The sequence below is a fragment of the Hippocampus comes genome, unplaced genomic scaffold (genome assembly GCF_001891065.2).
Source record: "Hippocampus comes isolate QL1 unplaced genomic scaffold, H_comes_QL1_v1.1 scaffold48, whole genome shotgun sequence".
Taxonomy (NCBI): domain Eukaryota; kingdom Metazoa; phylum Chordata; class Actinopteri; order Syngnathiformes; family Syngnathidae; genus Hippocampus; species Hippocampus comes.
In genome coordinates, this window is record NW_017808403.1 from 899,810 (window position 1) to 914,148 (window position 14,339).

A 14,339-nucleotide genomic window follows, 5' to 3' on the forward strand; every position below is an offset into this window, starting at 1 on the left:
TAAGTCACGTTTCATTGACGGTCCGGATTCATTTATAGTTTAATTACAATATTTAACTTTGTTTTTCCTTTTTCTACGGTGCTATGTCTTTAATTAGTTCCCTGATTTGTCCCAAGTCCAAATCGCTTTTTATATTGTTATTTAATTTTACGTTTTGTCGAATGAAAGTTTTTACCCGTTGAGTTAATAGTGCTTTTCTGTTACTCAGCTATGTCCGACACCAAACGTGACTTCACCATTCCCTGCTATACTGTGTTTCAGGTAATGTTTGTCGGCACCGTGGTCGATTGGTTTGCGCGTCAACCTCACATTGCAGAGGTCCCGGGTTCAATTCCAGCTTCGGCCTCCCTGTGTGGAGTTTGCATGTTCTCCCCGGGCTTGCGTGGGTTTTCTCCGGGTCCTCCGGTTTCCTTTCACCTTCCAAAACCATGCATGGCAGGCTTATTGAACACTCTAAATCACAGGTGTCAAACTCCGGTCCTAGAGGGCCGCTATCCTACATGTTTTCAAAGTCTCTCCGTTGCAACACACCTGATTCAAATGATCAGATCATCAGCAAGGTCTGCGGAAGCCTGACATTGAACCTGTTCATTTGAATCAGGTGTGTTGCAACAGGGAGATTGGAAAACATGCAGGACAGCGGCCCTCCACGACCTGAGTTTGACACCCCTGCAAGTCTAAATTGTCCCTAGGTGTGCGTGTGAACGTGGATGTTTGTTCATCTGTGTGTGCCCTGCAATTGGCTGGCAACCGGTTCAGGGTGTCCTCCGCCTACTGCCCGAAGATAGCTGGAATAGGCTCCACCGCGACCCTTGTGAGGAGAAGCGGATCAGAAAATGGATGGATGGATATAGCGAGAGAGAGAGAGAGAGAGAGAGAGAGAGAGAGAGAGAGAGAGAGAGCACGCTGCTCACAAAAAAAGGGAACACTCAGAGATACATTGTGTTGCTTACGTTGTTTAAATTGAAGCGTGTTGCTGATGTAAGCGCCATCGTGCTGTCTGAACACGTTCAGGAATGAGCCATTCAAAGGCTAATCTCAAGTGTTCCTGCAGCTCTGTCGCTGTCGTAGTCACAGTAATAGAACTTTTTACCGGAGTTTGACGTATCAAATGGCACCTTGTCAATTGGGCGATACTGTCGTGGAAACTGATGTCGTCGCTCAGTCCCCTGAAATGGGAGCGCGATTCGATCGCCGCGATCCGGCCAAATAAACGAGTTCAACGACTCCCTTCAATCAGATTGGTGGTGATTTGTGTTCGAGGCAGGGGAGCTGGGCCGGGCATGCAGGAAATATGCGGTCTGCGTGTGCGTCATTGTGTCCCAAACACACACAAATTCTTTCTCTCGCCCACACAAGCGCTCTTTCCTCCACTCCTTGCCTGTTTGGTGCCGCAGCGCTCTTTTCTATCCAAGGTAAGCCCTTCAACCTTACTCGTCAAACCACTCGTTGTTGGATACTTTCTTTTCTCGGCCTTCATTTCCTCGTTTGCTCGTCGTAGCGGTTCTTCCGTCCTCTGAAGTGTTGCGACAGGAGGATGAAAAGAGTCAGACATTTTCCGTGCAAAGCTGCTTCACTTTTTTGTTGGTTCTTTCACAGCACTTAATGTTGACATCTTGGTTGTATTTTTTTTTTCCCTCGGCTGCCGCTTCAAATTTGCTGAAAGTGAGGGCGTGGGAGGCTTGTTCTCCACTGCAACGATTCCCAAGAATTCTTTATTTTTCAACTGGTTGTTTTTATTTCATCCATCCATTCATTTTGGAATCCGCTTCTCCTCATAAGGGTCGCGGGCATGCTGCAGGCTATCTTCGGGCAGCCGGCGGGGGACAACACCCTGAACCGGTTGCCAGCCCGTCGCATGCCACACATCGACAACCAACCATTCACGCTCACACCTCGGGATAACTTCGAGCGTTCAATCAGCCTGCCAAGCATGTTTTTGGAATGTGGGAGGAAACCGGATTACCCAGAGAAAAGCCACGCAGGCACAGGGAGAACATGCAAACTCCACACAGGGAGGCCGGAGCCCAGAATCAAACCCACGTCTGTTGTGCTGTGAGGCGGACCTGCTAACCAATCGACCACGGTGCCGTCCTGTTTTAATTTCAATCACACAAACATTTTTACGACAATTAATGTGTCAATCGACATCAGAGATGTATCGTGTTAGCGCAAGAGCAATGGATAAAGTATATCGTCGGTACAAAGTGTGTGACAGAGTACCGATCCAAACTTAGTGTTTGACAACATACATCAATAATCATGCCAGCAAAATAGACTGACAGCTGTGGGGGTAAAAAGCAGGATGTCAACAGATGCTAGTCAATCATTTTCAACAACGACGACACTGTGCCTGTACCCGATTCGTTCTTCTTCTTTCAAATTTCCACCATCTCAAACTAAATAAGTACACCGGCATCTAGTTGTGGAATGTGAGCTGATTCAAAAGAGCGTCCCGCGACTCTCTCCGGGATAAGCCGTGTTGAAAATGAAGGAATGGAAGAGCGTTGGAGCAAAAGAGAGTTATTACCTATCCCCCAAAAAATACATAAATCTGCAAAGTAGCAGGACTGCGAACCTGGAAGACACGATGGAAGGGGCTTTATAGTTTCATTCCCTCACCCAATAACAATCCATCGGGAATCAGATGGATGAGCGGCATCGCTCAACGTTGCCCAAATTCCTTTGCCTACAGACACCGTTCACTCTTACATTCGCACCACGTGATGTTCGACGATGATACGATGGAAAGCGGCAAAAGTGAAACGCTCCGAATATTTTCCTGGGCGCACAGAAGGTTGGGCAACGCTCGTACGCTAAATGTTGAGGCTCAGCGAAGACACGAAGCCGCTGTCCCCAAAGCGCTTGTATCTAGGAACCCGACCCTACCACAACTCCATCCTCCCCCGCTTCCGCCCCAGGTAGGCTTTCACCGCAGCGGCTTCGGTTACGTCCCACCCACTGTATGTTGCAACCGAGCCAGAACGGATGAGCACAAACTCCTCGCCGGAACCCCTCCAGCCGACTCCTCTCAACCCGTTGAGGATGGAGTCCGAGTCGGACAGCACGGCACCGGGCCACATCATCCAGTTGAGTGCATCTTGCTCTTCGCCAAGGGATGATGACTTGAATCTTCTGGGGATGGGGGGGGGTGAGGTCATTTACTGTTCCAGTATTGATAGTCGACGTAGATCCGCGCCCTTTGGCCTGTGCACTTACTCGAACGAGGCTCCTTGTTTATCTCTTTCGGCCGCAGCCCGGCGCCTCCGTTGGAGCGAAACGCAAGCTGCTGACTCCTATGATCGCTGTGGTGTCATAGAAGTCTGTCTAAATATTTATTGGAGCCTCTGCGCGGCAAAACGATAAGGACTTGTATCTCCTGGCTAGAGCGTTTTCATTATCCCACATAAGGAGAGGTTATGACTCATTGTTGACTCCGCTGTTGCCCAACGTTTATTGGGCCAGGCACATCTTTCACGCCCCGCAGCGCAATCAACCGCCCGACCAAAATATCACAAGAGCTACTGTGTGTACATCCTGCGAGTATGTCATTTAAAAAAAAAAAAAAAAAAGAACCAAACGCTTTGTAGACAAAGGTTACGATTCAAATCATCCCCATCAGACGTCATCCAAAGAGGAAGTCGGGTGGAGAAGTGAAGCCGCGGTCTGAATGTGACCACGTGGTCAAAATTACGCGCTTTCACTTCTCCCCGCGCCCATCCAAGGAAGTATCCTTGACATCTTGGGATGTCCCCTTTTTCGATCCGTTGTCTTGCGGGCACGGCAAAAGGGCCGGCACGTCGATCGGTCGACGGTTTGGATGTTCCAATCTCGCCTTCCTTCCACACTACAAAAACATGCACGTCGGGATCGGCGAAGACCGAATCCTCCAGCGAGCGTCAGCACGCGTTTGTGTGGATGCGCCGCGCGACCGGCCCGGCGGGGCGCATCCGGAGCCTGGCCCAAAGTCCGACCCGAATGAGGACGAGCGATGGATGAATGCCTTTGGTTTGGTGCAGGACAGCGTCATCCAGCTCCGCGTCTCTTCGCGCAGCATGCTCCCCTTCCAGGCCGTCGCGGGGCAGTTCGGTCCGGAGGTGCGAGTGCCGGGCCTGCGCGTGTGGAGGGTGGAGAAGATGAAGGCTGTGCAAGTGCCCGCCTCCCAGGTGGGGGTCTTCTACAACGGCGACTCCTACCTGGTCCTGGACAACCGCGGAGAAGAGGGGAGCGACCTCCACATGTGGATCGGTGGGCCTTGACACTCGCCGGATGCCGACGCGGAGGGCGCCTCTTAACGCCGCTGCGCTTTCCGTTCCGATCCAATTCAGGCGAGAAGTCGTCACACGACGAGCAGGTGGCGTGCGCCATGCTGGCCATCCAACTTGACAACTTCCTGGGCGGAGACCCCATCCAGCACAGGCAGGCGCAGGGCTACGAGTCCCCACAGTTCATGAATCTCTTCCCCAGAGGTGTCAGCTACAAGGTCTGGCCTGAGGGCACCCACTTCTTTGACAAGTTTTGCACGCTTTCGGGGAAAGCCGATCGTTCCGTTTGTCCATCTCCACCCTCACGTTGGCTGAGCTCTTTTCGTTGACGTGCCGCAATGCCTTGCCGTTTGGCGCAGATTCTCAGCCACACGCCGGAAATATATTTCCAAGACTGAACACAGCCTTGACAAGCGAATTAAAAAAAAAGCTTACTTTCATTTGAAAGCGGATTTAATTCGAGTCGCAGGGTTGCAAATCGGTGCGAGAGATTCCTCAAGCGTACGCGCTCGTTGCGTTCGCCGCTATGCCGACGGCTCAAGAAACAAACGTAGCGATCTCATTGAAAAAACAAAACAAAACCCCAAAGTCATCCAGCCAAGACGTGAGGAAGGCATATATAGCGTTTGCACGTTCTCCCCGTAGCCGCATATCTGAGGACAACGAGAATACAGCCTTCCAAACGAGGTCACGCTTCTGAATTTTGTGCACGCAACATTTGAAGTTTGATTGTTTCGCGGGACGCCCCGTATCCCGTACCAAGAGGAGCTTTTCTTCACAGGATGGAGGGGTGGAGTCGGGGTTCAGGAAGCCTCGGGGCTCGGCGGCGGCGGCGGCGGTGCGGCGCTTGTACCAGATTAAAGGCAAACGCAACATCCGTGCGAAGGAGGTGGAGCTGTCCTGGAAGAGCTTCAACAAGGGCGACTGCTTCATCTTGGACCTTGGAGAGGTGAGGACCGGAAGTGGCCAAAAAAAAAAAAAAAAATCAAGAAATGTACCCGCACGTGTACTTAGGTCGAACAGAAACATAATTTGTCAGGTCAATAAAGAAATAGTAAGAAGAAGAAGAAAAAGACCGGGAGTGACTCAACTCCTTCATATATAGAGGGCTCCGTCACGTCGTGTATGGCTTGTTCATAACAGCCCTCCAATATGGCCGCCGGTAGTGCATTGTGGGTAACTGCTAAAAGGACGGAGGGAGCCCTCTATATGGACTCCGAGTCAGAGGCGATTGCTCTAAGACTGCAAGGGAAGCTCAGCTTCCCCTAAAATGTCAAAAAGTAAGTGATCTACAAATATACGTCTACGTACAATTGTGTGGACACGTCATTGACTAAATATGCGCTACAACGTGCTCAACTTTTGTTCCGAACCAGCTTCTTATGACTGGTTACGACGCGATTCTCTTCTCATTCATTCCCGCATCTTCTCTGTGCTTTCAACTGTGTGGACGCTGCGCGTCGACAAAAAAAACGGAGAAGTAAATAAATGAATAACAAGCCGATGTTGACAATGTGAGGATTACAAAGCACAGATGGCTGTGCGGACGCAGACAGGAACAGACAAAATTTGCCGGAAAAACAGAGACTCAAGCGAAGCACCCGTCGCCGCCCGCAGGTCATCGTGTCCTGGAGCGGGTCGCAGGCCAACGTCTTTGAGAAACAGAAGGTGCGGGAGATCGCCTCGCTGATTCGCGACGCCGACAGACACGGCAAAGCTCGCATCGTGGACGCCGGCGAGGGGGAGGAGCCCGCCGAAATGCTTGAGGTAAAGTCGCCGAGCTCCCCCGCACAGAATTTAACGGCAAAGCTGACGAGCGTCCAGGCAAGCGCGATGCTTTCCGAACAGGCTTTGGGACCGAAGCCCGAGCTGGCCGAAAGCACGCCGCAGGAGGACAGCGAGGCGGACGCCTCCAACGCGGCCTCCCTCTACAAGGTCAGCGGCGGCATGCGGGCGCCCAAGTTTCCAAACAGCGCCATCAGCGCCACGCCTTCTCCGACAGGTCTCCGACGCCACCGGCTCCATGTCGCTGACCAACGTCTCGGCCAAGAGCCCGTTTGCCAAGGAGCTGCTGCTTCGTGACGACTGTTTCGTCCTGGACAACGGCGCCAACGGGAAGATTTTCGTGTGGAAAGGTGACCGCTTGGAAGTCGAGCGGGGCAGAGCTTCCGCGGCTACGCTTCATTGGGAAGCCCGTTCACAGGTTCACCCAAAACCTTCACGGCGCGACGGGAGCCGCGGTTTCAGCGGCACAACTGAAAGCGGTTTGCATTTTAAAATGCTGTCTGGGTAAAAAATGTTTGCACGACGATAAACAAAGACATGACCTACGGGTCTCGAAAGACTTTCCGTAATGTGCGGGTACCGTTGTGCGGTCGTAGCACCCAATGACAGCTGGGCGACAATGTGCGGAGTCAATCCGGCAGAGATCAAGTGATCGGTGGTGCGATACGATACGAGTGACGGTTGTGCCGCTGGTGCACCGTTTCGAAATGGGCTGTCACTCGTATGGCGCTTTTCTACCTCGGGTACTCAAAAGCGCTTGACCGTGTTACCTCATTCACCGCTCTACCACTGAGCCATGCCGTCCCCGGCCGCAGTAATGGTCGTCCAACTTGAGGTGAGCAGTTATGCCAAAAGTCCTTGCGGGCTTGAGCGCGTCTGCTGCTGTGGAATATTGATCAACGGCAATAGTTCAGGTACGTGGAGCCAACCATCAGTGCGGTAATGCTGGTCCACAGGGGGGTGGGTGCAAAATTTGCAAAGAGCCACTATGGATTGCTGAGGGAGTTCAGGGCGAGAGGGAAGAAGCCGTTGGAATGTCTGCTGGTTTCGGTCCGCACGATTCAATAGCGCTTACCTGAAGGGAGTAGCTGGAAGAGGTGGTGGGCAGGGTGTGGAGGGTCCGGTCGGATTTTCCATGTCCTTGTCTTGGTTCTTGCGGCGTGCAAGTCCTTGAGAGCGAGTAGGGTGGTGTCAATGATTGTTTTTCCCGCAGTCCTAACTGTCCGTTGCAGTTTGATTTTTTTTTCAAGCTTTTGCATCAATGTCAGGTCATTCTATTCAATATAAAAAAGAAAATATATCCACCCTAATCCCAATAATATGTGGCAGGAGTCGGGGCCAACGCGGAGGAGAAGCGGGTGGCCCTGCAGATGGCCGACAAGTTGATTGAGCAGATGAACTACTCCAGGATGAAAACTCAGGTGCGGCACACCGCCATCGTTTCCCTCCAGCTCCTACTGTCTTCTATCGCCTGCTCATGCAGTTTCGTTTGTTTGTTTTTTTTTTTTTTAACGATCACTTTGAGAAAAAGGTGGCAAAAGTCCTCACACTCTGTGTTGACGTTGAAAACGTGCACGAGAGAGAAAGGGGGCGGGGAGAGACCAGACTCCAATATGTAGCTTAAGTACAAAAGTAACATTTTTTTTCATTCAATGATATACAATAACCGTTTTTATAACTGCACAAAAAAACATATCGTGAGGATAAAAAAAAAAAAGAAAAAACACATTGTGATGACAGAAGGTTGTACGGTCACAAAAACAGTGGTACTGCGATGAGAAAATGTCATGTTTTGAGGAGAGAGCATTATGTCATGAGAAAAAAACGATGATAATATTCCGAGACGCAATGGCACGGCAAGCGGTCATATTGCTACAAGAAAAATAAATCAAAGTGAGGCAGTAAAATTCATAACTCGATGACAAAAGTTGTCATTTGAAATGGTTCAGATGGTTACCCCCCCCCCCCATACTGTCATGTTGTGAGAAAAAGTTGGACCATGATTCGTATCACTCGCAGAAAAGGTTATAAGGTTACAAGGAAAAGAAAAAAAACTCTCCGTCATAAATTGACGAGGAACATGATCAAATTCTTACTGGAAATTTACGAGAAAAAGTCTTACGCTTACGAGAGCAAGATGGAAGATTCCAAGTATTAATCTGAGAAAAGATCGCCGTGTTATCAGAAAAAGTTGGATTATTCTGCAGAAAGGTTGTAGGGAATGAAGAAAAAGTCTTTGAAGTGATGTTCAGAAAAGTCGGATTGTTTGAAAGGAAAACGGTCATGTTATGAGAAGAAGGTGCAATGTTACAAGGGAGCTCGTTGTTTTGCGGGAAAACGTCAGAACATTTGAAAAGTAGCAAACAAAAACAATTCCAAATGGAGAACAAGTGAAAAAAAAAATGGACTGGGCTCTCCGTTGTTTCGCTTCAGGTGGAGATCCTGCCACAGGGGAAGGAGACCGTCATGTTCAAGCAGTTTTTCAAGAACTGGAACTAACCCAAATTGGAAATAGCAGCGCTCAAGAGAAAAACCAACACCATTTTTTTTTTTTTTTTACGCATTGACTGAAATGTACAAAAGGTACAGGCCATGTGTAGCTTTGTGATGTCACTTTCACAAATGGAACAGGATTCTTCTGTTGGTCAAATAAAAATGCAAAAAGAAAGTGGGGTTTTATTTCCGATTTTTGACAGTTACAGTTTGTCAGCTGTGTTGGACTCTGGCTCACGTGCAATCCAAATGAGGACAAACCCTATATTTAAAAAAACAATAAAAACATTGGCATGATGGTTGGTTTTACACACAGACACGCACGCACGCACATAAACGAACTTCTGATTCTGTAAGGCTCAGTCACGTTGGCCAAGTCCAGCCACTGTAAACTCACATTGTGCGTCACACTCGGTGATCGCCAAGGCTTTATTGTCTCAGCTGTAAAAGATCGTTCCTTGCCATGCATGTGTGTGCGTGTGTGTGTCTGTGTGTGAAGGTGGCATGCGGCTTCAAGGTAGCCAGGCAAGTGTTAATAAATCAAGGGTCCAAAGATCAGGAGACACTCCATCAAAACGACAAGACAGGCAGCAGAGGTCAACCAGTTGTCATCTGCAGCTGCTGAGCTTCACCGCCGTTTACTCCGACTACAGGTACTCCTCCTAATTGCCAGTTATTCATGTTCTTTTTTTTTTTTTTTTTAATCCTCAGGACTCAACTGATTTTACAATTACAATTTACAGAGAAACATAGTAAGTTGAAAGATTGTTTTCTTTTTTTTGGCAAAAGTACCAAAACCGAAAAGAATCGGAAATAATTCTGATGTTTTGTGGTTGACCTGGCGAGAAGTCTATTTTTTGTTGTCATCTGACTTTTTATTGTCTAAATTTAGACGTGTATGCGACACTTGTTTAGTGCAATTTTACGGAGTTGTGAAAGTGAATGCTTAAAAAAATTGCAAATCAAAGTATTTAGTCAGGTAACAAGTCTACTTGAGGTAGATTTGTGGTTTATTTGCCTTTATTTTATCGGAAGCCTAACCGATAAGACCACATTTGTGTAAAATAAATGTGCTCATTGTTGTCATAATACAGACAAACCTGTGTTTGTTAAACAAACACCCAAAAAAATCCCACATGGGAAGAGGGCCCTTGAAAAAAATGATTGCAGGTTAAATCGCAATCTTGAGGGATGAAAAAAATAGCTATTACAATATTCCCCTAAATCGCTCACGCCAACTAGTTTATAAGTAGCTTGATATCTAAGGAACTAGATATCGAACTAGCTAGATATCTAACTACCTCCATGTGTAAAATTGCGAATATTTATTCGAACGACAGTGCTAGTGAGATATTTGACTATGCTAACCCATGTACCGACTAGCTAGCTAGCTAGCTAGCTAGCCGCTCGCTTTCCCGAGGAGCCACGAGACGTCGATGGAGATGAAGAGCATTTTGAAATCGGACAGAAGTAAGTTTCGAGAGCCGCCGGGCTCGGGAGCCGATGTGCGCGACGCCACGCGGCGCTGACCAACTAACTCGGCCTCTTCAGAGAACGTCTCGCTGCTGAAGGCGCAAGAGCACAGCACCAAGCAGAGCAGCTCCATCGGGGCCCTGCGCTGGTGCTTGCCCGAGGAGGACATCCAGGCCCACAACTCGGCCCCCAGCAGGCCCGTCGCCAGCGGCAAACTCACCGGACACTCGCACGTCAGTCAGCAAACACTTTTGATTTTTTTTTTTGCTCATCCGCGTCCGCAGTGTGTTTGAAACGCAGATTCGAACGCGTTTTGAGCGCGTCTCAAGCGTTCAAAGTTGCACGTGGATGTTTGCCGCAGACGCAGCAGCAGCCTCGCCAGAGTAGCCTGAAGGATCTGCGCAGCCTGCAGGAGTGCGTGCAGTTCCTCCAACACTGGAAGGAGCAAGTGGACCAGGTTTGCAAGGTACACCAGTTGGCCAGAACCGATCGATCGGCCCTTCCTCATTATGGCCGCCGACGCGCCAGGCACGCCAATCTGTACAAATAGCCCGTGAAATGAATGCTGGAGCGACCCGAAATGTTGGAGAATTCATTCAAATGGAAGGAATGTTCCACGTGAGGCAGGGGGAAAAAAATCGGAACTCATTCTGTGGAAGGTTACAAATTTTTACCACCGACAAATGATGCCGTTGCGCATGTCAACATTGACAAAAAAAAACAAACCCATTAGATTACGACTTCTTGCGTGGAAGTAATTTGTTCTTGAAAAGTTACTTTATTTTTGTAAGATTAAATTTTTTAAAATCGCAACAGGAAAAATAATAAAATGACAACTTTTTTTCCCCCTGGAAACATACAACTCTCCTCATGAGATGACAATATTTGCTTTTGTTTAGATTTAAGTGTTTTTTTGTTCCTTGAAAACAAAGACATATTTGTTGTTTTGACATGATGACGTTTAAAGCAAACAAAATATTCCTTTGTTGTTAAATACAAATACTTAGTCTTCTTAGATTATGAGTTATTGTCCAGAAAAACGAAGTACTGTATATTTTTTCTTAAATTAAGATGGGATTCCCGTAAAATGGCAAATGCTTAACCTGATGAAAAAAAAAAGACAAATTGTTTCTGTAAAGATAACAGGAAAAAAATAATTCATTCAATCAAAATATGTCTTGATGCGTGCAAAGATAACTTTTTTTTCTTGGAAAAAAACAGATTAAATTCTTGTAAAGTTGTGACTTTTTATTACGACGTTACTCTCACAAAGATTACTTTTTGAAAAAAAAATACTGTACAATATCCTGACAAAATAGGTCTTTTTCATCGTCCGGAAAGTATAAATCTCAGCTGAGCGAATGGCATTTAGGGCTACCGAAAGGAAAAAAGTGGCCGTCGATCCATGCGAATGCATTCCAAGCCAATTGACCAAATGGCGTCGTCACTGTTGTGCTTGTGCAGCGTGCCGTTTCCGTTCCGGAGCCGACGACCAGCAACGCCGCGAAGTCCGACTCGCGGACCGAGCGCAGTCTGGAGGAGAGCCGTAAACTCATCTTGGAATGGGCCAACGAACTTCGTCACGTGGACAAAGTCCGTCCTCGCACCGCCAACCTGATGGGCGACGTCTCGCAAGAGAAGCCTCACGCGTTGACTCAGGTCGTGGAGGGCAAGCCCTGCTCACCTGAGGCTGAAGAACCCAACAAGGACTTAGACGCCAACGAGGACGCACAACTGAGGGTGATGGAGTGGGCCAAGGAGGTACAGAAGGTCTCCGAGGTGAGAAACCGCTTTAAAAAAAAATCACACTCCACCCCCATACACACTCAAGTCAGTTGACAAGCTTCACGTCGTCTCGTCATGCAGTTGATCATGATGGGGCATCTATGCTAATTTCACCGAGCCAGTCTATGGTGTTTTGCATTATATGTTAGCATGAAGCTAACTGACTTTCGGCTTTGACAAAGTTATCGTGGCATCCGAATGCCAGGCGGCACGCCGTTGACTGGTTAGCACGGCCGCCTCGCAGTGCATGGTCCGGTGTTCGATTCAGGGGCTTCTTGTGTGAAGTTTGTATGTTCCCACCGTGCCTGCGTGGGTTTTCTCCGGGTACTCCCACTGTGCTCCCTCATTCCAAAAACATGCACGGGAGGTCAATGGATCACTTGAAATGGTGAGCACGAATGGTTGTTATTTGTCTACCTTGCGACTGGCCGGCAACCGGTGGAGGGCGTACCCGGCCGATTGCCCGAAATCAGCTGGGATAGGCTCCGGCACACCCACGACCCTCCTTAGGACAAAGCGGCTCAGATAATGGATGGCTGGAATCTTGATGCTGGGGAACCAAGTTGATGTGAGCTGAGAAGCTTCATGTTACGTCGTCGTGTCCTTCATCAATATGTTGCAGCCATGCTAATTTCACTGAGCCGGTCTATGGTGTTTGGCGTTTTGTGTTAGCATCAAGCTAGCGGACATTTGAATGACAGAAAGGTTTGGGGCATCTCAATGCCAAGGAACTATGTTCAAGTGAAGTGATGACTGGCGCTATGTGTGTTAGAATCAAGCGAGTGGAGTTTCCATGTCAACAAAAAGTATGTTTTGTTGAATTGTTTTTTTCTCAGAGCTGCGGGGTGCACAGCGACGAGCTGGGCAAAGTGCTGCGCCTGCTGGGCCTCAAGAAGAAGCGACTGGTCAGCCTGCTGCCCCTGCTGGAGTTCATCACCTGGTCGCTCCTCATGGAGGACAGCGTGGTGAGCGCACAATTGAGTCGTGTGGAAATTTGGGAAAGATCAAGAATGAGGAAATTTGAAAAAAAAAGAAAAAAAAAAAAGAAATAAACAAGTCCGTTTGTTAAGAGGTCACAAAGCAATAAAAGGCAAGACCGAGTTCTCAGAGGTCACAAAGCAATAAAAGGCAAGACCGAGTTCGGAGTCATAAAGCAAGCTGATAAGGCGCCATTTATGTAATGCCACAGCGACGTGTGCGTGCGTGAGCGCAATAAATGAGTCAGGTCACTCTGTTTATATAAGTGCCGATAACCTACGACACAGTTGCCCTTTATTGCCCATCCCTCACGATGAATCTCGGAAATACCCATGGGCAAACTTTTGTCATAGGATTTTTTTTTTTTTTAAACCAACCAGGATATCAGTCGATGAGGTACAAAATATATCAATGGGTGAAAAATGTTCAAATGTGTGTGTCAAAAACGTGGACCATACCGCTAACCGGTATCGCTGCCCTATTTGGAGGTACTGTATCGGTTCTTCGTGGAGATGCCGATACCAGCCAACGATACTTGAGGCAAAACCACCCCAAAAAAAAAAGCAAATTTGAGATGGAGTAAGTCTTCCTTGGGCACTAGCTGGTTCTATCCTGCAACAGATTGACACAGTGGCCGAGTCGTCATCTGCGTCACAAAGAAAGGTCTTTGTTCCTCTTTTTTAGGCACTGTGTTCAAGCGGACATTGCGAATGTACTCGAGGTATCGGTACTCAAAGGCTGAATACTCATATTGGTATCGGTCTGAAAAAAACAAACGGTATCGAACAAGCCTGAATCAAACAATACCGTCCTTCACTTAATGTTGTCCGTTTTGCCCACAATCAAAGAAGGTCAAGGACAACCGGATTTAATATGCTCATTTCGTTTCGGGCACGCATTTGATGCAGTGCCCCAAGTGGGCCATTGCACTTTGCCATTATTGGGCTTGTAAAGTTTTTTGGTTTTTGTTTTTTTATTGGCTCGGGTCAAAGATTTACAGTTTTGCTGGGAAGTAGGGTAACTAACGTGCTTGTTTATTTATTTATTTTTATTGTTCTTTTTTTTTAGGGGACAATCCCGCAGTTATGGTTGCCGGTAAAGCAGCGCACGTGGAAAGCGGGGACGTCCCGATACATCCCCAACTCGGGTAGCTTTTCATTTCACAACCGCGCGGCCCCGATTGATTTGACGCTCTGAGCGATGGCCGTTTGTATCAACTTGCGCCCTTGTTGTTTGCAGTTTGGAGTTGGATTTGCAGCGCAGAAGGTAAGGCCGACAAGACGCGCGCGCCCGTCAGCTGCTTGCCGAGCGCATAACGCGGCCGCGGTGGGAAAAGTTAGGGAGACTTCGCCCGGGTTATTCTCGTTCACGAAAACCAATGAGACGACGACAACTAAAATGGCAGAAAAAAAAAAAACACGCCATGAAGAAACTCAAACCAAAACGCTTTTAAATCAACCAAACGGAACTGAAACTACATCTGACATACGTAAAGCTCATGAAAACAAAATATGTTGCGTTATTATGGTGAAAATGTCCGTTTTTTTATTTATTTTTTGT

General features: G+C 48.0%; 2 protein-coding genes and 2 long non-coding RNA genes across 6 annotated transcripts in view; 3 read left to right on the top strand and 1 right to left on the bottom strand.

Annotated features, from left to right (window-relative positions):
• The first annotated feature begins 1,287 nt into the window (after positions 1-1,287).
• On the top strand, positions 1,288-8,706 carry capgb (capping protein (actin filament), gelsolin-like b). 3 transcript variants are annotated; one of them, XM_019858533.1, is made up of 9 exons: positions 1,288-1,415; positions 4,055-4,248; positions 4,329-4,483; positions 5,047-5,214; positions 5,883-6,032; positions 6,114-6,200; positions 6,268-6,400; positions 7,380-7,471; positions 8,484-8,706. In XM_019858533.1, the coding sequence occupies exons 2-9, from the start codon at positions 4,056-4,058 to the stop codon at positions 8,547-8,549; spliced, it is 1,044 nt and encodes a 347-aa protein (XP_019714092.1). In that variant the 5' UTR covers positions 1,288-1,415; position 4,055; the 3' UTR covers positions 8,550-8,706. The 3 variants fall into 3 exon arrangements, with proteins under 3 accessions (XP_019714092.1, XP_019714089.1, XP_019714091.1); XM_019858530.1 differs by having other exon boundaries at positions 1,313-1,415; positions 4,020-4,248; XM_019858532.1 differs by lacking the exon at positions 1,288-1,415 and adding an exon at positions 2,922-3,089.
• Positions 8,707-8,797: 91 nt separating this feature from the next.
• LOC109508503 (E3 ubiquitin-protein ligase TRIM39) overlaps positions 8,798-14,339 on the top strand; it is an 11,219-nt gene continuing 5,677 nt past the window's right edge. Inside the window, exons 1-8 of the mRNA XM_019858534.1 lie at positions 8,798-9,196; positions 9,931-10,013; positions 10,095-10,249; positions 10,378-10,482; positions 11,481-11,795; positions 12,638-12,766; positions 13,848-13,926; positions 14,019-14,045. Coding sequence (XP_019714093.1) covers positions 9,980-10,013; positions 10,095-10,249; positions 10,378-10,482; positions 11,481-11,795; positions 12,638-12,766; positions 13,848-13,926; positions 14,019-14,045 — 844 coding nt within the window. The 5' untranslated portion in view covers positions 8,798-9,196; positions 9,931-9,979. The remainder of the gene's footprint in view (positions 9,197-9,930; positions 10,014-10,094; positions 10,250-10,377; positions 10,483-11,480; positions 11,796-12,637; positions 12,767-13,847; positions 13,927-14,018; positions 14,046-14,339) is intronic.
• On the bottom strand, positions 9,237-9,903 carry LOC109508505 (uncharacterized). Its single transcript, XR_002166676.1, has 2 exons — positions 9,845-9,903; positions 9,237-9,643 (listed from the first exon to the last, which is right to left on the bottom strand). It is a non-coding gene; the product is annotated as an uncharacterized LOC109508505 (long non-coding RNA).
• Positions 12,812-13,137, top strand: LOC109508504 (uncharacterized). Its single transcript, XR_002166675.1, has 2 exons — positions 12,812-12,873; positions 12,912-13,137. It is a non-coding gene; the product is annotated as an uncharacterized LOC109508504 (long non-coding RNA).

Coding starts and splice junctions, on each gene's coding strand:
- capgb (XM_019858532.1), top strand. CDS start 2,989: ATGAGCACAAACTCCTCGCCGGAACCCCTCCAGCCGACTCCTCTCAAC. Junction 5,215..5,882: donor TCATCTTGGACCTTGGAGAG/GTGAGGACCGGA, acceptor CGCCGCCCGCAG/GTCATCGTGTCCTGGAGCGG. Junction 7,472..8,483: donor ACTCCAGGATGAAAACTCAG/GTGCGGCACACC, acceptor GTTTCGCTTCAG/GTGGAGATCCTGCCACAGGG.